Here is a 25,478-nt window from a genome sequence, read left to right as displayed (position 1 = left end):
TGAACATTACAGCCAAATTGACAGCCAATCTTAATTGGAACTGCAATATCTTAAGCAAAGGTGCTATACAATTCTTAGTCACGCCTTTCACAAATGTGGAGTATTGTGAAGATCCAGCCAAATCCCATTAGTAATACCTGCAATACTTGTTCCAGTAACATCATCTCCCTTGGACTGGTTTTCACTAAGGAGTCCCTCAGCAGTAAAGAATGAAGTCTGGCCAGAAATAAGAGGGCCCTTTAAAGTCAGAACCTGACCCTGTGGAGTCATCAGCAAATTCCCACCTGTCACGGGGATGGAAGTGGTTGAAGAATCTGCAAAAAAAAACAGTATTTTGACCAATCGTTTAATAGTTCCAACTCATTGTGCATCTTGAATTCTTACTTAACATGCACACTCTTGTACTTCTCATTCATAGCCTAAACCTTTCTTGCTCATCAGTACACCACCCTCCAATGGCATTTCAAATGATTGTTAAACCTACTGTATCTTTTGAACCTTCATACAATTAATGTCTCCCATCACCCTCCCATGAGCTCTGCAAAGGCAGAAGCTCACGATGGTAAATGCAAAAGCTTAAACAAGACCTGCTGTGTTGACAAGGGCTGCTCACGCTGCACTGCACTAAGGTGTCTTTAATGTCACTTTCTGCTTCACTTCAGGTCAACAAATTTATTTTTACTTTTTTAAAGTTCATTTCCATCAAAAGGAAGGGAAAAAACTCCTTAATGATCTTAACCACGGCAATCAGCATCAGGAGACAATTTGGTCATCAAATTAGCTGAGAGAGGTAGGAGCACTGCAGTCAAGTCTGCCTCTGTTTCTATGAACATGGACTTTCATTTCCAAATTAATTACTAAATACCAACCTGTAGCTTTAAACCTAGGAGACAGCACTCATAGCAGCTCTAAAATGGTACCATCAATGACAATGGCTGACCTTACTTCCTCAACTTAGACAAGGGATGGAGTCAAGAAGGGGAACCCCTGCCACTCTACAAAATGTTTCTGAATTTTCCTTTTTAAAGCTTAGTTCCTATTAAATATTCAAGACCTCAAAAGTCTTCATTTTCACAGTGCATCTACAGTAGAAAGTACCTTACAAAATAAAACTAAACAATTCTCCTCCACTACTTCCAACAGATTTCAATGCCTATCTGTGAAGTTATATGTGAAAAATACTTTAGGTAACAGATCATGCAGCGGAAAAGCCTGTAAGTAGATAAAGGACCCAATCATCTTCAAAACTAAAGAGTTCCCCTCACTACAAAAAATTCTCCAGTTGCACAGTCACAGAAAGGACAAACTTGGGCTGTGAATTAACAAAAAGGGAATAGAAAAAGATATACCCTACCACCGTACTTATGAATTGTTTAGCATTACCTTGTAAAATATTCCAAAAATAAAGCACTGCTATCAATCAGCTTTATATAACAACATTACATCACTTTCACTTGTGGAGTGACATCATCTACTCTGCAGAAGACAAAGTTACATACCCAAAGCTGTTGATGATCGTTTCCTGGTGAGAATAAGAGGTTTTCTAGTACCAGTTTTGGGCCTCTCCTGTTCACTAGTTTGCGTAACGACATTGGGTGGTTTCTGGTTCCGCAAATCCATGGCCACCTTCTGGAGAGAGTCCATTGATGAACTAAGTCCTGCATTCCAACCTTTGGAGCGCTTTTTTCTTGTGTCATCTGCTTTCTGTGTGAGCTTTTTCTTCTCAGCATCAAGTGCCCTCTGTTTTGCACAAATATATTCCAGTTTCTTTAAAATAACTTCCTCAGTCTTCCCTATAAGCAGAACAGATAATCACTAAATTAAACCCAGCAGAAATCAAGTCTTGGTTAAGCTGATGAGAACATTTCCCAGTAGCCCAACAATTCCTTTTTTACCCCTCCAGTGCGGTTTCATGACCAGACGTATTTTCCCCTCTCCTTCCAGCACTTCAGAAGGCCCCCTTACTTTGCAATTCCTTGGCACAATCTTCCACTTTCATCTCTTACACCCTTTCTCATGGGACTTTTCCATGTGACAACTTCCTATTCAACACTTGCCTTTTTACCTCTTCTCACCACAATGATCTAACACTTACCATCCCAGAGAAGCATACAGTGCCTATTAAAAGTATTCACCCCCATCCCCCGGAAGCTTTTATGTTTTACAATATTGAATCACAATGGATTTAATTTGGCTTTTTTGACATTGATCATCAGAAAAACACATCTTACTACAATCAATTGAATCACCTTGACTGCACACGGTGATCTCCATTGAATTAATGATATGACTTTTAAAAACAATTGGCTGCACCAGTGAAGATTTGGTCTGTCACATTAAAGGGGTGAATACTTGTGCAATCAATTATTTTGTGTTTTTATTTTTGTAATTAATTTAGATCACTTTGTAGAGATCTGTTTTCACTTTGACACAAAAGTGACTTTTTCTGTTGATCAGTCTCTCTAGAGGATCAGAGACCGAAGGGAGACCTGATAGACAGCTTTAAAATTATGGGAGGCATAGGTAACATAGACAGAATCTTCTCTCCAGGCAGAAATGTCAAATACCAGAGGACATTGTTTTAAGGTTAGAGGTGGGGAATTTAAAGGCATCATGAGGGGCAAGCATTGTTTTTAAACACAGACATGTAGGTGCCTGGATAAGTTTACTGGAGATAACAGTGGAAGCAGGCAGCTTGCTGGCGTTTAAGAGGCTTTTCGATAGACACATTAATATGAAGGGAATAGAGGGATATGGAAGAAACACAGGAGAAGGACATTTGGTATAAACTGACATCAAGATTAGCACGAAACGTGGGCTGAATGGCCACCCAGTACTATACTGTATGCTAATAAAGGTCCCCTGAATTAGGGTACCAGAATATTATTTTGAACTTCAAGGGCTAAATTTTCAAACTATAATTGCACAAATGATCTTAATTCCACCAATTTGCATTGGAGTCAGGGCTGAATCAAAATAACATGCACTTCCAGATACCTAGAGTCAATTTTGACCTCTGATGCTGTCTCTGTGGAATTTGTATATTACCCCTTGTATTTGTAAGGGCTTCCCCCATGTGCATGTTTCCTCCTTTATGCCAAAGATGTGCCGAAGTGACAGGTTAAATGGCTACTTTAAATTGTGTCTAGTGTGCAGGTGGCGGGTAGGGGATGGCAGACAAATTAGGGAGGGGAGGGGTATTTGATTATAATGAGGAAGATTGCGGTAGATGTAGATCGGGGTACTTGATGGTCAGCATGGACGTACTGGACCATTGGACTTGTTTCCCTGCTTTTCGACTCTGAATCTTGAACTAGTATGTTTATTTTCAATGTATTTTTTCTAATGAATTATTACTTTTTATAAACAAAATATTTCTCTGTAATTGCCCTAACCCTCTGCACAATTTTGTGTAAAAAAAACAAACTTAAAATATTAATGTGGTCATGACGTCCATGAACTCTGCTAGAACAGAATAGAAATAACAACACCAAATGTAATAGGTCACAATGTTAGTATTAGATTATAGTGTCCCCCAGTGGTGTATAAGCTAACTCATAATACAGTTTTAACAGTAGACTATGTACAGATAACAAGTTCCTTTTACTGAAAAGTCACTCTTCTGGACAAAAAGGTAAACAGACTATTCAAACATCAAGGCACAATTAACATTCTAGTCTTATATCATGGAATATAGATATAATACTAATATCATTAAGTACAATGAATAATTCTGTAATTAAGTTATTATGCATCTAGCAGTAACCATCAATAGCTCAGTACTCTAGCTAATAAAGTTGGCTGTATGCTTCTTAGAAACTGTACAACATATGAATGTTACAAATGATTTACAGAAACTTTCCTCTAGCCTTACAGGAAAGGAATTTCATCATCTATGATGGGAGCTACAGCTTTTTTTGGGGGTTGAATAATTTATAAAGAGCTGAAAGCAGCATACTGTCCTTACCTGTCAGTTGAGAGACTTTTCGAATAAGTGAATCCCTTCTGCGAGTTTGGATACTTTTCTCAGCTGACAAGCAATCAGAATAATCCTGCGCATTCTGGATTTCTGAAAATGCCTACAAAAGTAGAGAAACTTAACAGTCACGAAATATTCTGAACAATACAGCCATTCTGGCACTTCAAGTATCTTTACAAACTTGTTTCAAAGTACTTACAATTCTTTATTCCCTGTGAATACCAATATTCTCTTCAAAATTTCAAAAATGTCTTGCAACTCAATACCTCCACTGCTCAGTAACTGGCATTAATTTTAATGCCAGACCAAACACTACTCCTCTGATGCAAATTACAGGCAAATTGGGCAACATGTTAGCGTAATAGTTAGTACAACACTTTACAGTATAGGCAATCCAAGTTCAATTTCTGCCACTGCCTGTAAGGAGTTTGTACGTTCTCCCCGTGACCACAGGCTTCCCACAGTCCAAAGTACCAGTTGGTAGTTTAATTGGTCATTGTACATTGTCCTGTGATTAGGCTAGCATTAAATTGCAGAACTGCTGGGCAGCATAGCTTGAAGCGTCAGAAGGGCCTGTTCCATGCTGTATTCCAATAAATAAATATGGAATTTGCTTCTTAAAGTAGTTATAGATGGAGGTGGTAGTGGGGATAAGCTTCAATTACTTATTGGGTGCTTCCAATGAGGTGTGCCTCAAAAAGCTCTGACAACCAAGTTGAACTCTTGGCCTTCATATGTGGCTTGGCTACTAAACCAAGTGGAATCATTTCTACTGACAGGACAAGGGGCAAAGACAGGCTATCGGTGCCTTAAAACCAGTTGCTTCGGGCAGATGGAGGTTATCAGCCATGGTTGGCAGCTCAACTAGAAGCAAAACTCTGATCTCAAATCTCCACTGCCTTGCGGCTATACCCACTCATGGGGAAGGCTTTGGGAGTAAACCCCAGTGGAAAAATCTGGTGTTGGAATCCCTAAGGCAGTCCCATATTGAGTTCAACGCTGACTGGCAACTCCTGTGACAATGCTGGTGCCAAACTGTATCAGTCTCTGCCGTTCCTTTGGGTTCAGATGCGTGGAGAGCGGGAGCTTGCTACATGGGCAATAGCTTGTTCTCCATATCATACTGCCCATGCTTGCGTTTCTAGACAGCTAGGATGCAACATCCATGGTCGACCCTAACTGACGGAGGCCTCACTCACTCAAATATGGAATTGTCCACCAATGTGCATTACACAAAGCAGTCCAATTTGAACAGATAAATCTCTCTCTATTTAATGAGTAAACTGAGGACTAGAATATGCTGCATGTTAAGACCTTATCAACTGAAACTCATTTTTAACCATTTTAATTTCAATACAGGAATATGGATAAATGAAGTCTCCACAAAAGGTAACTAACAACTAATTCAAAGTTACAGCTTAATTACATCATACATCATTGAACTTGAACATTCACATCTCAAACTTAATAAATGTCCTCTACATGACCCAATTGTTATATGGACTATGCTATGTGTTCAGTGTGAAACCAAAATAAAAAGGCCAATTATTGTTAAAGCAGACAGATTGATACTTCCTAAACCAGTGGTGAGAGGAGTATTTTCAAGTCATCAAATATTTTCATAAACCTTTTTCAGGATTAAGTATTTTGAAGCCCTGTCCTCCCTACGAAGTCCCAACACTTTCTTCAGCCTTTCAAAGAGGTCTCGAATTTTAGAACGCCTCCGCCGCTCGTTGACTGTGTGTGTAGTTCGATATAATACCAGGGCATCCAGCTGAGCTTTGGCTTTCTTACTGATATGAGCACTGGATTTCTAAAGGAGCAAGAAATGGTTATAGTTTAACAATTAAAAAAAAAATGCAGAAATTATCAACTAGTTATTAGAACAAGACAAATCAAAACACACAAAATTTTGTTAGTATTCATTAGGCTAATTCCTAGGATGAGCGTGTTATGCTATCATGAACGGCTCCAAAAATTAGATATATAGTCTCTTAAGTTTAGAAGAATGGAGGGTGATTTTATTAAAATATGCGAGATACTAAAGAATATGATAGGATAAATAAAACAAACTGCTGAAGAACTCAGCAGGTCAAAATGGTATTTGTGGAAATGTCTTGACCAGAAATGGTGACCATCCCTTTGCCTTCACAGATGCCATTTAACCAGCTGAATTCTTGCTTTTTTTGGCTCTGCATTCAGTCTTTTGTATTTCTGTAAGAGGGCAGATTGAGACATTTCTACTCATGAGAGAATTTCAAACAAGGGGTCAAAAATACAAGATTAGAGGATGGTGGGTCAGAACTTCTTCCAGAGGATGATGAATTATTAGAATTCTCTGCCCCAGAGGTTTATGAAGACTGGATTATTGGGGGGAAATTAAAGTGCAAGCCAATATTATTTTTTAAGTGCGGGAAATTGAGGATGATAGGGAACTGGCGCAGAAGAGAGGCTGAGGTCTGCTACAGATTAGGAACGATTGGGACAAGCTGAAGGAGCCAAAAGGCCTACACCTGCTCATGTTCCCCTATACTGCAAAAAGTTATGACAATAAAACCTGTTATAAGTTAAAAAGGGTACAGAAAACAAAAACAAATTTCATGACATATTTGAGTGATGATAAACCTGATTCTGATATTGTGGACTGAAATTAGGAAGAAGGCAGGGAGAGCAGAATTAAGGTTAGGAAAAGGGGAAAGGAGAAGGGAAGGGAGCAGGAAGCACCAGAGAGATATTCTGTAACGATCAATAAATCAGTTGTTTGGAATTAAATAACCCTGCCTTGTGTCTCGTGCCCAACGCCGGCCCCCTAGGCCTGATTCAACGTAGTAGTAGTAGTAGTAGTAGCCTTGTGTCTCAGGGCTGGGTGTGTCTACCACCCTCCACCCCGGCACTCTTTCTGTGCCATCTGTCCCACACTATTCCTGTGGCACTTCACCCTCGCCATTCACAACATCTTTGTTTCTGCCAGATTTACAAACTCCCTCTGCTCCATGTTGACAAATCAGTAACTGTGCAAAAGTCTTAGACAACTTGGCTATATATATGCTAAGACTTTTGCACAGTACTGTAAAAGCAGAATTAGGTCATTCAACCCATTGAGTCTGCTCCACCATTCCACTGTGGCTGATTTATTATTCCTCTCAACCCTATTCTCTTACTTTCTCTCTTTAACCATTGACGCCCCGACTACTCAAGAACTCACCAATCTCAGCTTTAAAAATACTCAATGACTTGGCCTCCACATCTGCCTGTGGCAATGAATTCCACAGATTCACTGCCCTTTGGCTAAAGAAATTCCTCCTCATCTCTTTTCTGAATGGACATCCCTCTATTCTGAGGCTTTGCCCTCTGGTTCTAGACTCACCCACTATAGAAAACATCCTTCCAACATCCACTCTATTCAAACCTTTCAATATTTGATCGATTTCAACAAGACCCCTCCCCCCATTTTTCTAAACTTCAGCAAGTACAGTTGCAGATTTTCCTTCAACTTTCGGCAGTCCAAATGATGGAATATAAGTTCACCCTCCTAACAACACTACAAATGCATTCTATTTACATATGTTGCTTTCCATCTAAGGACATCAAACCCTCTGCTCATTCAAAGCACTCCTGCTAATGGCAACTTACTAGCTTGGGCTTGGTGTACTCCTCTTCGGATTTTCTTGTAAGGTATGGGTTGTGGAAATGGCATCTGCAAGAAAAAAGTTTAATTATCATTCAATCAAGCCAAATGAAAAAGCATTCTGCCTGGGCCAAGGTACAGAGCACACTACCAACAGTACACAGCACATAGCACACATGATTATGGCCCTGAGATGGCAGGGGCTGAAGAATGATGGTGCATGGGATATTGTCCTGGCCCAGAAACGAACACTGGAGAGGAGCACCAGTGGGAAGAGCCAGTCGGACTCCAGCCCACTGAGGCCTCTGCTCTATCCCACACTGCCTCGACGCCTCCTCACCTGGGCGGCTGCACAGGCAGCCCTGTGGCCTGAGGGCCTAGTCCTCATCACAACCAAGGCAACGCAGCTCCCCCACTGTTGGTTTCACCAATGAACCAGACTTTCAGACTCTAATTTACCAAAGTCCAAAACAGTCACTCGAACATTTTTTTGGACTGCCCACTGCCTTGGTACGACAAAGGCAGACAACAACAGTATGTAGTAAGTCCAGCCCTATCACTATTGAGCAACTTGCCGATGGGGCAGACCTGCAGTACTTGATAACCAGCAGTGATTGTAAAAAAGGCGGAAGCAATGAATAATTACACCTTTGTTTGGAGCTAGAGTGGCTTGTGTCCGAGCACGTTGCCATCTTACAGTCATCAGATGAAATATGAAGACAAATCTGAACACTTTAACACACGCCTAGTTAGTTAGACCTTTGAATAATTTCATCAATATATGTTTGGAAAAGTCCGCAATAATTCAATCTTACCAAAAACAGAGAAGTAAAAAGGCTTCTGTATTTCACCCCCTATTTGAGTTAACCAAGTTGCAGGTTCCATAGAGACTCAAGGTACAGCGACATACGGGAATGTTAAATCAGTTACTAAAAGCAATCTGAAGATCTACATTATAAAGTTCACTTATCTTTAAATAAATCTAATTAAATTAAAACGAAGTGTTACACATCTGTTCCAAATAACCACCTTGCAATAAGCCACTTGAGGGAGATATAGAGTCCATGTTACAAAACATTCATCATCTCAACCACTCGGAGATCTACTGTAATCGAAACATCCCTTGTTCATTAAATCCTTAACACACCATGAAAATGTATTCCAATCATAACTTTACTAAGTCATATGCCCAGTTTTACACATATTAGTATACTGCCCAAGATATCTCATGCATTTGTTCGGCTACTTAACTCACTTTCTCCCAGATCCCACAGCCCCCCAACACTGATACCAAGACTGCAAAATGAAAATCACAGAACTTGTATAGTTCAGGAAGAAAGTCCTGCTAGTTGGAAAACTATCTTGGCAGCCCTCAGTTTTCTATTAGCTGCAAACTATTGTCACTTGTGCTTATCTAATTTCTGTTCAATAGCTCTCACAGCAAGTTCCTTTCAAAACTACCTTCCTGCCTAAAACAGACATTCCTCACCTCACTCTTCACAACTTCTGTCAAAATTTTAGATCTGTATTCTATGGTCCTTGAACCATCTACAAAGGAGAAATCATCTCAATAGGCATATTTACATCATGTATCAATCTATAAATAATACATCAAGACATGAAATCTGTAACTTTACTGGTTATATTAACCAAATTCTGGTATTTAAAATTTCTAAGAAATCACAATACTTTGTTTTCCTTTTATGATGGTGGGAGGCAGAAGCAATAAGGCGAGCAATGTTGATTTTCTCGGAGAGTTCCTCCACAGTCTCAATGTCCACTGCCTCTTCACTGGAAGTTGAATCAAACTGTGAAAACATTTTTAAAGGTTAGTAAAAAAAAAACAAGTAATACTACTAACCCTTTACAAATTGTCCAAAACATTACAATTTTTTTTGTGGAAAAACAGCCTGGCACCCTCAGTCTCAGCCCTCATTATACTCAGAGGAATTAAGAATACATTTGAAATCCATGACACTATTTTGCATTTGCCATGTGCCTAGAAATTGGATATTGCCCTTTTCTTGCAAGCTAGATCATTGTTGCATTTTGTACTTTATCAACATTCCCACAATGAGTTAGAAAATTGGTCTTAGGAATGCTTCAGATGGCTTCATGGTAATTTAAATTTAGAAGATGTGCTATTACAAGACATGCACAACTCTGGAGCGACTACACTAATTGTAGGCAACTTACTCCACACTAGATTTAGAAGGGCATCAGCATTAAATGGCACACTCCCCATGGTAGGCTATTGCTATAATATGCACTATGATTGCAATGGAGGAGAGTTAATAGGAGAGAGGGAGAGAAGATGTGGATTTTGAGAGTGACTCGGATATTCTCTATTTGAAAGAAGTGCTAAGAGATACAGTGTGACAGGGATGCCAAAGACTGCTGGAGCCATCATACAAAAAGTTGCTTGGAAGTGGCTTCTGCCGTATCATCAGCAGTGAGAGGATTCACTCAATCAAGAAATGCACAAACAGTACTCATTAAAAATCTCAGGGTGAACTGTAGATCACTGGAGAAAGTGTGAGACAAATCATTACAGTAGGTGAATTAGAAACACATTGATCCTTTACAATCAGATGGATGGATGTGAGGGAATATCATCAAAACTCTTTGAACTCATCGTTGGTGTATCTACTGGGGAGGATCACTTGGTTGCTGTAGGAACCATGGTTTCCACTGAAAAGAGCGAGAAGTGAACACAACTCTGGTTAAGCAAAATTGGGAACATTCAACTGCTGCAGGTGCCAGTGTACAGAAACCTGTCTTTGGGACCATCCAAAGAAGTAAAGTAATTTAAAGACCTGCCTGTCAATGACCCCGCAAATTGGGACTAAATTGGTGTGAATCCGAACTTGTTATGTCTTGCTCTTCAGGGATGAAAAGAAAGAAAAAAAAACATGAGTCTGCACTATATTCTTTGTTCCTTTCTATGGAGGAACTGTGACAGCAAAGTATCACATAGCATTCAATTTTAATCAGGAGTTCCTGTCCTTTAAACTTCCATGTGTAAAATATATCACTGAAATGTTACTTTGTATTAACAAAATAATGGTGCTTAAATAACCCTTTGTTTTACATAACAGAATGGATTATCTTAGGTTAAAACAATTAGTGCATTGAAATTGGACCCAATTAGGAATTTCAATATCTTCTTTTTGACTCCCACATGACAGTTGTTCTGAATGAGAATCCCAACTTTAGAAACTAAGGATTCAAAGTTGTAGTGGCAAACATGTGATGCAACAGTTCAACTATGCTAAGGTAGATCCCATCTAGACACTGGACAAAACTGATTTGGCAATCAGTGGAAGGACAAGTGCTTGGTATAAAATGTTTAATATGATGGCACTTAGAACCACAAGAAAGCCTTGTGAGAAAGATTACTTCCAACTGGAAGAAACAGGAAAATCCACATTTGAAAGCACTATCTGCAGAATCCAAATGGAGGACTGGGTGCATTGAACTTTAATTTTTTTATTTACATTCCTTTATTACAATTAGCATATAACAGTGCAAAGTAAATATATTATTAAAGTATGTATATGTTACCATATACTACATAGAGATAGTTGATAGGTCAGCTTTCTGTTACCATTTAGTTAACCTGATGGTTCTTTCTGGGTGATGGGTTAAAGCAGTAAACCAGATTTTTCTCAATCAAATGGATCCAAACTTAACCCAAAAAAAGAAAGTAAAATAGAGATAATGTTGCAAGCAAGGCAGTCTTTGTACTATTGAGCATACTGGCAATGGTACTCAAATAAAGCACAATCTACAAAGTACCAAAGTTGGTTATTCAAGAACAAACAAGTGAAGCCACTTACCATTTTCTCAACATCAATTTCCTCTGCGTCAGTTTGAATGTCACCATCCTCCAGGTCACTCTGAGAGTCTGTATCTTTATCAGATTCTGTATGAATGTCGGCATATTGCAGCAAAGTTGGATCAAAGTTTATTTCATCATTTTCTTCATCTTTTAGGGTATCCTCTTCCCCTTTAAATGGAGCTGTTTCATACCAACTTTCCTTTTCTTCTGTCTCCACTTCCATTTGTTCATCTTGCACCCCATTTTTCTCCTCCCAGTTGGCTCTTTCATCTGGCTCGTTATCAACCACTTCATGGCAAGATTCTGAAGTATCTTTATCAACACTTCCTTTTTCAGTTGTTATAGAATTCTCCAGTAAAGAGTTTTCATTTCTACCTTCTTCCATAATCTGCTTTTCACTAGTATATGAATGGTCAACCAACTCTGCTGGGATAATGTGTTCTAATGCATTTTGATGGTCTGTAGAATCATCTTCCAACTCATCATCCACCTCACTGACTGAAGGTGTCGAAGGAAGTACATCACACTCAGTCCCCTGTTTAACTTCTGTCAGTGGGTAGGCATTCCCATTGTCCTCGTCTGGTACACATTCAGACACCGTTGTTTCAATAAGGTCAGAGTCTGCAACATGAATCTCCTCAGGTTCAATCAACTGTTCTTCCAAATTGCCATCCTGGTTGGCCATCTTGGAATCTGCTTTTTTAGGTGACTGCGAATTAGATGGTGGATTCACAAACTTCAATGGCCATTCAGTGGTTATAATGGCACTTGGCACATTTTTCTGCCCTGGAGGCAGCTGCAATAGAGCAAGTCCCATTGGCTGAAGGGGAACAAGGTGCCTTGGATTGATAGTTTGACCAAGGTCATTAACAGTTATAAACTTTGCCTGTGATGTACTCACTACCGGAACCTCCAATACAGTTGGGGAAATGGACTGAGTAGCAGAGATCTGCTTCAATGGGACACGAATATATTTTTTAACAGGAATAGAGCATGGCCTTCCTCTTGTTGGTATTCCTGATACAGGATGCAGAATGGGAGGTAAAGCTGAAGAAGATTGTGAAGGGGTAGGTAAGCAGATTCCACTCACTGAGCCTAGGAGTATGAAAATAGAAAAGAGAAAATATGAAATAAATCATATCTCAGATTGTAAGTGAGGAAGTTACATATCATGCTTGTGCAGTTATCTGCTTCTGTATAGTTATCTGCATCTATCTTTGTCACAGACCCAGATGCTCAACAGTGAGAATAGAACAAATGATTAGATGTGAAAGGAGCATCAGTGGAGACCCAAGAGAAAGGAGAGGCTTTTTTGGAATGGAATGTACACTAGTTGACAAGAAAGGTTTAGCTTTGATTTCTTATGAGTTAATAACTTGAATTAAAAGCCAATAAAATGTAATATTAAATTTATTAATTAAGAGTCTATATAAAATACCTAATGGTGTACAAGATTAGGAGAGGAATAGGTAAGAGTAGACAGACAGTATCATCATCCCAGGGTTGAAATGTCTAATACCAGAGGACATTCATTTAAGAAGAGAGGGGGTAATGTCAAAGGAGATGTGAGAGGCAATTTATTTTTTTAAAGAGTGGAGAGTGCCTGGGGTGGTGGAAAAGGCAGATACATTAGGGACTTTTAATTTTAAGAGACATTTAGATAAGCACATGAATGTGAGGAACATGGAGGGATATGGAGATGTGTAGGCATAAGGGATTAGTTTAGTTGGCTCTTTGATTACTAATTTATTTGGTTCGGCACAACATTGCGTACCAAAGAGCTGGTCCCATATTATTACATATACAACCCTGAGATTTATTTTCTTGTGGGCATACTCAATAAATCCATAATGGAATAATAAGCATAATAGAATCAATGAAAGACTGTACCACGTTGGGCATTCAACCAGTGTGCAAGAACAAAAATAAAAAGAAATAATAATAATAATATTAATAGTAATAATTAAATTACTATTTATTTAAAAGAGGAAATTGAAAGACTTTGGAACATGAACAAGGTATAATTATTCTGATAGTAATATTGTCATCCCAAATGCACTACACAATAGCATTCAACAATTGGCGCTACACAGTAATACCTATGTAAACCTTCAGAAAGCCACAATACTAAACACCACTAGAATAGTCTGAAACTTCCTAGCAATTGAGAAATGAGTGTCCTTGGCTATGCCGCACCTCAGGCTTTACCAGCTTAAGCTGAGAAAATAAATAGTAATCATAATAATAATAAAAAAAAGGACGGTGCACTAGCCAAGGACTGAAACCAGAGGTGGCCAGTAGCAAAAGCAACAACAGCAGCAGCAGCACAAATGGGATGAGGTAGCAGCACCAACTTCTGGAAACAGGAGGCAGAGTCTGGAGAACTCTTCAGACGAAGAGCCGCTCAGCTGCATGAACAAGGAGGACAGGTGAGGAGCCAGAACTCCGTCTTGAGATCTGTGTGACAGGTCTGGGATGCTGGGCCTTAAAGTGCGGGGAGAGGACATCCATTGGTGTAAAATCAACTGCACCCAGAAACAAATCCAGGTATGTCTGGACCCAGATTGGGAAGTGCTCTGGTCAGCATCTGTTCTCCACTGTAGGGGTGGCTGAAACCAAAACCTGCCTGTAGGTATAATAAGCAATATCCTTTTGCTTTAGAAAAGGAGTGATGTCGATGGAATAGAGTGATAAAGTAACTGTCAGGGGATCGCCAGGGCACAGCTGGAGCTAACACTGAACATGAGAGTAAGTGAATTGTGCGTGGTACACTGCTGAATAGGCGGACGGGCACCAGGAAACCTGAAAAGGATACAGGCAACATTCAAAGTAGCCTGCCAACATCACAGGCTGTGACTGTTGCAAGGGGGAGCAGTCCACTTACAACTGAGAGCACTCCAGTCATTAAGACAAACATAAAATGGTCATTAGAAGCAAGCACATTCATAATGCGTGTGTATTATCAAGTAACTGAACTTGAGACCGACATGACAGTATACAGGGACAAACTTCATTAACAGTTTATAGTGCAATACCCCTTCATGCAAGTAACTGCACAACAAATAGCAGATCAACATAGAATAATGAATAAATAAGCAATAAATATTGAGAACATAAAATGAAGTGTCCTTGAAAGTGAGTCCATAGATTGTGGAACCAGTTCACTGTTGAGGTGAGTGAAATTATCGCCTTTGGTTCAAGAGCCTGATGGTTGAGGGAAAATAACTGTTCCTGAACCTGGTGGTATGACTCATGAGGTTTCCTGGCGGCAGCAGCGAGAAGACAGCATGGCTTGGGTAGTGGGGGTCCCTGACGGTGGATGGTACTTTCCTGTGATAACGCTTCATGTGGATGTGCTCAGCCGTGGGGAGGGCTTTAACCGTGATGGACTAGGCCGTATCTACTACTGTTTGCTGGCGCATAGGTGTTTCCATGCCAGACTGTGATGCAATCTGTCAATATACTCTCTACCACACATCTGTAAAAGTTTATCGAAGTTTTAGATGTCATGCTCAATCTTCTCAGACTCCTAAGAAAGTAGAGGTGATGCTGTGCTTTCTTCGGAATTGCACTTACATGCTGGGCCCAGGACAGATCTGTTGAAATGCTAACACTGAGCAATTTAAAGTTGCTCTCTCCAGCTCTGGTCCTCTGGTGGGGACTGTCTCAAGGAACTCTGGATTCCTCCTCCTGAAGTTAATAATCAGCTCCTTGCTCCTGCTAACATAGCATAAGCGATTGTCGTTGCAGCACCACTCAACCGGATCTTCAATCTCTCTCCTATATGCAGATTCGTCACCACCCTTGATTCGGTCGTCAATGATGTCATCAACAAACTTGAATATAGCATTGGAACTGTGCTTAGCCACAAATTCATAAGTTTAAAGTCTTATGGTGCTCCTGTACTGATGAAGATTGTGGTGGAGATCTTGTTGCCAATCTGAACTGACTGGGGTCTGCAAGTAAGGAAATAGAGGATCCAATTGCACAAGGAGGTATTGAGGCCAAGGTCTTGAAGTTTATTGATTAGTTTTGAGGGAATGATAGCACTGAAAGTCAAATTGTAGTCGATAAAGTACATCTTGATGTATGCATCTTTGCTATCCAGATGTTTCAGGGTTCAATGATGAGCCAATGAGATGTCATCTACTATGGACCTATTGCTCCAGTTGCAAATTGGAGCAGATCCAAGTCGGTTCTCAGGCAAGAGTTGATATGCTTCATCACCAACCTCCAAAACACTTTATTACTGTGGATGCAAGTGTTGCTGAACAACAGTCATTGAGGCAGGTTGCTTTTAGGCAAATGAGTACTTTAGACTGCTGAAGCAAGAGGATAAAGACCTCAGTGAACACTCCAGCCCGTTGATTAGCACAGGTCTTTAACTTGGCCAGGTACCCCATCTGGGCCAGATGCTTTGTGTGGGATCACCCTCCTGCACATAGGCTTCAGAGACTGAAATCATAGGTTCATCGGGGGATGTGGAAGCTTGTGATGGTTCCTCTATATTTTGACGGTCAAAGTGAACATAGAAGGCATTAAGTTCAACTGAAAGTGAAGCCCGCTTGTTGCCTATGTTGCTTGATTTTACTTTGAGAGGTGATAGCATTCAAGCCCTGACACAACTGTCAAGCATCCTTCGTTGATTCAAGTTTAGTCTGGAATTGCTACATTGCCTGTGAGATGGTTTCTTTAGATCACACCTAGACCTCATAACTTTTTTGGTCACTGGACTTGAATGCCTCTGACCTGACCCTCAGCAGATTGCAGATCTCAAAGTTCATTCAAGGTTTCTGGTTGGGAAAGACACTGAATTATTTATCTCACCTACAACTATTTTAATAAAATCTGTGACGACCATGGTACACTCATTCAGATCCATAGAGGAGTCCTTGAACATGGCCCAGTCCACTGATTCTTAACAACCCTATAGTCGCTCCTCTTCCTCCTGTGACCACCCTTTTGTTGCCCTAATCTCTGGAGCTTTGCCCCTGCCTATGTGCCTGTATGTGAATGACAGCCAAGTGATCACACTTTCAGTGGTTTCGTGTGGTGCTACAGGTTATGTGCTGATGGTAATTGGGCAGGATTTCTTCAAACATCCTGGTTGAAGTCACCAACTAAGACTTGAAATGCATCAGGATGGACTGTTTCATGTCTGGAGATGGCATCAAGCAGTATCTCAAACACTTGATTATAGTCGGCTGCTGATGGTATCTAAACTACTGTCAGGATTCTAAAGAACTCCCTAGATAATATTTATTGTGTGCCCAAGGGCCTGTTCATGTTCTCTGATGTTAAGAAAATCTGTAAAGAATATGATGGTGAGGGAGATGGTGCATCATATGTACAAATTGTGGTTGGTGAATAGTAGTCAAATTACCAGTAACTGTAGCTACAATAGGTGTCTATACCTCAATAAACATGGTTTAGATCACTGAACCAGGTGGGAAAAATAATTTGGGTACCATTCTCTAGATAGACAAATCTTTATTTGAGGAAGGAGTTTGTTTGGTCAGTACTTAGGGAAAGGATAATCCATATTTTCTTACAACATTTGGCCCACCTCACAAAGAAATACCATCAATTCCATTCTCCACTTATTTCTTAACAACTATTCCCTCTCACGTGCCTGTCAATTCTCCTATCACTCATCTACAATAGGGGTAATTTACAGTCGCTAGCACAACCTTGGATGAAGGAGCAAACTGATAACATTCAGGCAAAATCCTTGTGCTTACAAGAACACATAAAATCTGAAAGTCAGGATTGAGCCTAAGCCAATGGAGCTAGCGGCAACAAAACCTACTGTGTCACTGCAATCCTTTTCATCTTTCTCCCCTTTGAATTACATTCCAACAGTCTGTAATTTGGATTTTTTTTGTACTTTCTCATGGTATTGAGTTTATGGCAGCCCTCAAAGATTTTATTCCCGTCTATTTTCCTGTAATCTATATCCTTTCACAAGGCCATCAGTTCCATCCAGTTTCTCCAATCTCACACCTAACCCAAGGGCAGTTATAGTAGACAAATAACCCAGCAACCAGTTAGTGAAAAATCAGATGAAAACTATAATTGATTTAAGACGGGATCTGAAAATGCTGGAAACACCCATGTCAGATAGCATCTAGCCAAAGAGAAAAATAATTAAGTTTCAGCTTCCTTCTTTAAAAAAATTCTGACAAAAGGTCTAAGATCTGAAATTTTAGATGTTTCTTTCCATAGATGCTGCCTGATATGCTGAGTATTTCCAGCACTTTGTTTTGTGTTAACCTAGCAATGAGTCTACCGAAAGTCTATGGCCTAGAGAGGTGGAAGAGCTCGAGACCTGGTGCCAGGCAAATTGCCTCTTCCTCATTGTCAACAAGTCAAAGGATATGGATATCAACTTCATGAGAACTCACACCACTCATACCCTTCTTTACATCAGCAACAAAACAATGGAAACTGTAGCAGCTTCAAACTCCTGGGTGTGCACATCTTGTAGAACCTCTCATGGTCCCAGAACACTTACTACACAATCAAGAAACCTCACCAATGCCTCTTTTTCTGAGGAGGCTGAAGAGAGCTAGATAATGAACATCATTACCCACAACTTTCCACAGCTGTGAAGTAGAGAGTATCCTAACATGCATTATCATTGTATGGTACGGAAGCTGCATTGTGGCAGACAAGGAGGAGGAAAATGAGATGAAGAGTCCTTGGAAGTGAGTCCATAGGTTGTGGGAACATTTAGTCAAATCTGCCCAACACATCACCAGCACCAGTCTACTTACCATCAAGGACATAAATACAGAAAGATGCCGGAAAAACGCCAGAAATATCAGGAAAGATCCAACCCACTCTGCTCATGGACTGCTTGCCCCACTCTATAAAGTAGGAGGCTACATAGCATCCACACCAGGACCACCAGACTCAAAACAGTTACTTTCCCTAAGCAGTAAGGCCAATCAACTCCTTCACCCACTAAGCCACCCACCACATCCCATATCACCTCTATCATTTTCTGTCAGACTCTCCTTCTGTACAGACGCTCCTGTGGCTAGCATCACTTTATGGACGTATATGAGAAAACTTATATACACAGATTCATAGTATTTATATTTAGTGTGTTTTTAAATTATTGCATTCTTTATCTTTTTTTTTGTACTTTATCAGATCCAGAGTAACAATTATTTCATTTTCCTTAACACTTGTGTACTGGAAATGACAGTAAACAATTTTGACCACATCTTTGGGATGTGGGAAGAAACCGAAGCAACCAAGGTGATCCAGTATGTCCACATGGAGAAAATGTGACACCATACAAATAGCAGCAGAGGTCAGAACTGAACCCAAGTCACCAAACCAATGAGGCAGCAGCATTTTCTGCTGTGGCTCTGAGCAGCCCCTGTATCAAGCAGGTATGGGAATCACATGGTGCTTGCTTGTTACTTCTATGGGATCAGCAAGTTCAAAATGGAAGTCTGGAAGCGAGGAGGGACAGAGAGCTCGTGAGACTGGATTGAGGTCCCAGAAGAAAGAGGAGAGACATACTGATGGGTGGTGAGGAGGTGGCATGAGGGAGTGTGGAGAGGCACACCCATGCAAGTCGAGAGCCGGAATGGAAAAGGATAAACACACGTGCCCCATGAATGAAGTCGAGAGTATGGTGAATTAAAGTGACAGTTCCAATGAGTGGAGAACAGGAATCTGGTGTGGGGAGATACAGACCTGGTGAATGGAGAATGAGAGTTTGTAGGCAGAGGCACACATTTGTGAATGAAATGCAGAAGGCTGGGAGGGCAGTCTTGGAAAGCAAGGAATCTGATGTGTGATGTCACAGACAAGGAAGACAAACGATTGGTCTCAAATGTGAGCTAAATTTTAGTTAATGAAGAGTACTTAAATGTTTAAAAAATAAATTCAATTGAATAAACTATGGCATATATAATTAAAATAACAAAACTAATTAAATTAAGATCAAACTCCAAAGTTCAAAGTTCAAAGTAAATTTATTATCGAAGTACATATACGTCACCATATACAACCCTGAGATTCATTTTCTTGTGGGTATGCTCAATAAATCCATAAAAGAACAACAACTATGATAGAATCAATGAAGTACTGCACCAACTGGGGCATTCAACCAGTATGCAAAAGACAACAAATTGTGCAAATACAAAAAGAAACAGTAAGAATAAATATTGAGAACATGAGATGAAGAGACCTTTGAAGTGAGTCCATAGGCTGTGGGAACATTTCAGTGATAGGGCAAGTGAAGTTATTCCCTCAGGTTCAAGATCCTGATGGTTGAGGGGTAATAATTGTTCCTGAACCTGGTGGTCTGAGTCCTGAGGCGCCTGCATCTTCTTCCTGATGGCAGCAGCAAGAGAGCATGACCTGGGTGGTAGGGGTCTCTGATGATGGCTGCTGCTTTTCAGTGATAACGCTCCATGTAGATGTGCTCAGTGGTGGGAGGACTTTACCCATGATGGATTGGGCCGTATCCACTACTTTTTGTAGGACTTTCCTTTCAGGAGCATTGGTGTTTCCATAGCAGGCTGTGATGCAGCCAGTCAACATACTCTCCATCACACATCTACAGAAAATCACTAAACTAATCATTAAATTAATGCAACATGGGAGAACAAGCCATGTGTTGCTGCTGCAACATGTGGGACTTTGTGAACACTTTTGTCCAAGGTGGCTACATTGACAATTTGTGTATGTGGCTCAGGAAATTTGGCACTGTGTTGAGGAACTGGCATCCAAGTTGCACAAAGCCAAAGAATGAGGAAGGGAGAAAAATTTGCATGCCCCACTTGCTTCAAGGAGCATCACACCCCTTAGATTAAAGGCTTTGGAATCAATACATAGTCTTGGGCAAGTAAGGAAGTCATGGGGATCTAAGAGTTAACATTCCAAGACCTTAGTACCTGCATTTGCACAAGTCTGAACCTTATACAGTGTGTGTGGATACTGCAAGAGGGACAAGCAAACTGACATCAGCATTGTGACAGTGGAAGCCATTCATGTTAGGAGTTAAAAGCAATGCAGATGCAGTGGATGGCTGTTTAATTAGGGGTTAGTAGGTTTAGTTGTCTAGCAGGGCCAATGGAGGAGGGAGGGATCCAAAGGTTTAGTTGTCTACCAGGTGCTAAGACTTAGTTGCTTACGAGGGCCAAGGAAAAGAGAGGGAGAATCCAACTGTCATGATCAATGATGTTACCAATTACATAGGTAGGATTAAAAAAATCAACTACTGATAAGAGTTCAAACAATTAGGGGCTAAAATAAAAGGAAAAACAGAGGCTCTAACTTCTGGATTATTATCTGAGAGATATGTAAATTGACCAAGGTTAGGGTTAATTATAGGATCAGGGAAATGAATGTAGATCAGGGATTGGCGTAGTAGAGGCAAGTTTCCATTTGAGAAATGCTGGCACCAGCATTAAGAAAGGAGAGAGTATTCTGCTGTGGCAGACTATGCCTGAAATATGCTGGGAGCAGAGTTCTGGCAAATCAAGTAACTAAATCAAGGGAGTCAGATTGGACTTTATGTAAGGATGTTGGACACAGGGGCAAGGGCTTCCCAGTGGAGGGAAATCTAGAATGCCAGAGATTATCAAAAGGAAGCAGATCCAAAAAAAATATGAAATAAGAGTAAACAGATTGTGTAAGGAAGGAAAAGGACAGCATTAACAAATAGGGCTCAATAAGAACGCATGACAATGCAACTAAGTTCCAAGCCCAAAATTAGAATGCTAGGAGAATAAGAGTGCTGCATTTAAGTATGCAAAGTATTTGTAACAAAGTGGACAAATTAACAACACAATTAAATATAAATGTACACAATGTTATTGCCATTATAAAGACCTGGCTGCAGAGTAACCAAAGATGAGAGTTAAGTACTCAGGGTATTTGATAATTAGGAAGGACAGGTAAAATGAAAAAGAGATGGAATGGCTTTGTAGTGAATTATCAAGCCAGTATAATAGGGGAAAGGATTTTAGTTCAGAAAATGAAGATGTGCAATCAGTCTGGAACATAGTTGTCTACCGGCCTCCAGGCAGTAGCAGGGGAAGAGTATCCGCAATAAAACTCAATTCTTGAGGTGTGCACATGATGTTATTTTGGACCTGTATGTTGAGCAGCCAATCTGGGAACAGACTATCCAATGCAGACTATTAATGAACCTTTCCTTGTTGCAGAACCTTGTACTAAGGGAGCCATTAAGGAAGAATGACAATAAGAGATAGCAATTTTTAATAAGAAATGAGGCAAATTCAATCCGAAACTAGGGTCCCAAATCAAGACAAAGGAAACTATGATGGAATGAAGCACAAGTAATGGATTGGATTGCTTAAAATGCATCTCAGTGGACAAGCAATGTCCACTGCATTCAATGAGGGAATACAGGAAGGACCTAATACATGTCTGTCTGGCATAAAAATACCTGCTGCTTTCTGCATCCAGGTTAAACTGCTTTTTCATGCATGGTTCCAAACTGGAAAATATCATTTGAGCACAAGGTAAAGGATTCAATTGCCATGACCAAAGTAGAAACAAACATTGGTACTAATGAGGGAGTATGATAACCTAGGGACTAAGTTACTAAGCTTGAACTCAATTCTCTGCTGAGGTGCCTAATTTCAGTAACTGCAATATGCAACTAGTACCATGATGCATACAGTATCCAGGTCAAATCCCCTTGCTTAGTTAAAGGGAATAAAAAAAAACTACCTTCAAACCTCATCTCTGATAAGAATTTCATCATGCATTTGAAAATCTTCGTCAGCTGGAGAATCAAGAAACAGGGAGAACGATCTTAGGTGGGGCATTAGACAGTGAGGAAAGGGGAAGCTCCTTAATACAGAGGACTGTAAATGTTTAGAACTCTCACTAAGGACTGAGTGTTGAATAAAACCATAGGTCGGAAAGTGAAAGTTAGCATGAAGATTATCTACGATCACAGTGAGAAGCAGAGAAAAAAAAATCTTTTGAGGGGATCATGAAACTCCTAGGCCACACACATCCTCAGCATAGTGATACTTTTATCTGAATGATCAGCACATGGCTTCTTCAAGAATCTATCAAACTAAGTCATTTCTCTTAACGGAAAGGTGTGATCAAAATTAGCAACATTGATCAGAATATTAAAGCAAGTATCAATAAGCAAGTTAAATGTTTAAAATACAGTCAAATTTGATAACAAAATTCTCCTCAAATTTACAGTTTAATCTGAGTACATATTTAATTACCAGGTTTATGAAGTGATGGGAGTTTGCATTCTTCTCCTATTACTTCAAGATTTTGCTCACTCAAAAAAACCCCAAAATACATGAATAATGGGGGAAAAAGATGAACAAAGCCAATAATTTTCTGAAAATCTTTTGTGAGATTCAAAGGCAGAACTCACCTGGATTCCGTACAGCAAGTGTGATCATTTGGTGGAGATTTGGTTGACTTACTGTACCAGAATTTGCCAAAGGTACAAGTTGGATAATCTGGCCATTTGGGTGTTGGAAGAGTTTCCCAACTGGATATCTGAGGGGCTGCAGTATCACCTTCTGCCCAGGTGTGAGCTGCAGGTTCTGGACAGGCCGGACAGGAAGGCCAGACTGCACTGGTAACGAAATGAGCTGCGATCCTTCAGTTTTTGTAGCTTTAGGCAAATCAGGGGTAGAGTTGGATGTTTCAGGATGTTTAGATAACCCTGTCATAAGAAAATGCAATATAAATGCATCAAGTACTGTGACTCACTAATTGCTAGTCTGCTTGGTTAAAATAATATCTTTTAATCCTAAAGAAGAATATTAAACTCCACAACAAAACTTCTCGATTGCATGCGAAATGGAAATCGGATTGGGGGTAAGGTACCAGGGAGTCAATGACTCCTGAGGAATCATTACCCTGGCAGTCTTAGAGCAGAAAGAAATGCCTGAAGAACTGGAAAGCAAGAAGTAGTTGCCAAATCCTTCACCATAAGGAGAGCCAACTGTCAGTGAAGACTGCTGGCAAACATGGAGCAAGATATCTAAATCACCACCCTGTGCCAACCTGAGAAATACATTCATTGCAGATCATTGGAATATTGAGGAGGTCAAAAAACCAATGATGCTCCCGGCTAAATTTCATTATTTGGAGTTTGGGAGCATGGTGGATATGAATGGAAGAGCAATGAATAATGAATAAATAATCTGACTAATGCTCCAGGATTATACCTAACTGTCAGCATCCACAGTCTTCTTCCTAACAAAAACATGAGAAACAGAAGTATGAATAGGATACTTGGCATTCACTTTCAATAAACTAATAACTTTTGTCTCAGTGTCACTTTCTTGTGCTAATTCCATTTTCCTCAAATCACTTCTCTGAATATCTATCACTTTACTGAAAATGCTCAGTGACTGAACCTCCAGAGCCCATATTCATAGAGAATTCTAGAGAAATTGTCTTTTCTCTGTCACAAGGAGAATAAAGCCCCTTCATTCGCTAACATAAATACAGAATGGAAACAGGTCATTTGGCTCAGTGAGTCTGTGCTGACTGTCAACCAATATTTTATACTGATCCTATAATGATCCCAGTTTGTAGTCTTCCCACATTCTCATCTACTCCACCCCCAAACACACTAGAGGTAATTTACACTGTTCAATTAAACTATCAACCTGTTTGTCTTTCGGATATCAAAGAAAACTGAAGCATCTAGAGGAAACCCATGCAGTCAAAGGATGAACAGGCAAACCCAAAGTAGAAGGCACACAAGGTCAGGATTGAACCCTGGTCTCTGTCTCTGCAAGGCAGCAGCTCTTCTACAACTTGAAAGAATATGTACCTTTCGGAAAGATGTTTCTTCTTGTTCTATACTCAGACAATATAGGCTTAAACAGCTTAACCTCTCTCCTTGTGACAAATCTAACATGCCAGGAATTAAATCTCTAACAGTATTAAAGATTATAAATGCTCACAGTTCAGGCTTTTTAAACTAGTGAACTGGCAATTGGTGGCACCAACTCCATTAATGACCCACAAGCATATTTTGACAGTTCTCCATTTATAAAGAATAGGAAGGATAGGAAGAAAAGTATGAAATGGACAGAAGTTATTGAGAGGAAGCACCAAATAAAGGTGCAACAATACTATAAAATTAAACAACAACAGTGCTTTGGGAATCCATCCTGAGACTTCTACTGTTTTAGTTGAATAGTAAACAATTTAGAATAAGGACAGAGATAAAGTTCACTTTGATACAAGAAGCTGATGATAGTCCATGTCTATCAGTTTTAAAAGGATAGTGTTCATATATAGAAAGGATAAATAAACAAGATATAATTTCAGAGGCTGCTCAATCTGTTGACTGAAATGAACGTTAAACTTCTAGGTGTTTAAAATTTTTCTTAAATGAGTGAGTGAAGACTATGCATAGTGAATAGAAAATGACAGAAAGTTGTCCATCTTGCAAAAATTATCTTCTCCAGTCTCACATCACAGAAGCATTGTAAAAAAAACTAGAGCGTTAAAAGCAGCATTATGTAACTTAAAATGTGATATATGATAGAGAGTGATAAATGAGGTAGTTGGGGTATGACTATAAATAAAACCATGATTTAGTGCAGCAACAGGCCCATTGGCCCAAATGGTCCATGCTGACCAAGAATCTTACCTAAGCTAGTCACAGTTGCCCACATTTGTCCCATATCCCTCCAAACCTTCCACATGTTCTTGACCTGGTAGTTTCTTTAAATTGTTGTTGATGTATCTGCCACAACCACTTCTGCTGGCAGCTCATTCTATATACTGACAACTTTCTGGGTGAAAAGGTTGCCTCTCACGTTCCCATTAAATCTCAACCTCTCACCATAAACTTATAGCATTTGTTCTTGGTTCCTCAACGCAGAGGAAAAAGACCCGAGTGCCTTCAGCCGTTTTGCCTCTCATAATTCTATACACTTCTAAGATCATCCCTCATTTTCCTATGCTGCAATGAAAAAGGTCTCAACTGCTCAACCTCTCTCCATAACTCAGTCCCTGAAGTCCCAGCAGCA

General features: G+C 39.9%; 1 protein-coding gene across 13 annotated transcripts in view; it reads right to left on the bottom strand.

The window, feature by feature from the left end:
* Positions 1-25,478, bottom strand: part of mgaa (MAX dimerization protein MGA a) — a 104,357-nt gene that overhangs the window by 11,150 nt on the left and 67,729 nt on the right. For 11 of the 13 annotated variants that reach the window (XM_063052759.1, XM_063052752.1, XM_063052808.1 and 8 more), the window contains 8 exons: positions 22,850-23,146; positions 11,447-12,543; positions 9,297-9,415; positions 7,613-7,676; positions 5,607-5,792; positions 3,968-4,079; positions 1,500-1,793; positions 138-314 (listed from right to left, as the gene is read on the bottom strand). In XM_063052759.1, coding sequence (XP_062908829.1) covers positions 138-314; positions 1,500-1,793; positions 3,968-4,079; positions 5,607-5,792; positions 7,613-7,676; positions 9,297-9,415; positions 11,447-12,543; positions 22,850-23,146 — 2,346 coding nt within the window. The remainder of the gene's footprint in view (positions 1-137; positions 315-1,499; positions 1,794-3,967; positions 4,080-5,606; positions 5,793-7,612; positions 7,677-9,296; positions 9,416-11,446; positions 12,544-22,849; positions 23,147-25,478) is intronic. The other 2 variants (XM_063052811.1, XM_063052826.1) reach the window with 1 other exon arrangement.

The sequence above is a fragment of the Mobula hypostoma genome, chromosome 1, assembly GCF_963921235.1.
Source record: "Mobula hypostoma chromosome 1, sMobHyp1.1, whole genome shotgun sequence".
NCBI lineage: Eukaryota > Metazoa > Chordata > Chondrichthyes > Myliobatiformes > Myliobatidae > Mobula > Mobula hypostoma.
The sequence above is the reverse complement of the archived record's forward strand: the minus strand, read 5'-3'. Positions and strand labels throughout refer to the sequence as shown.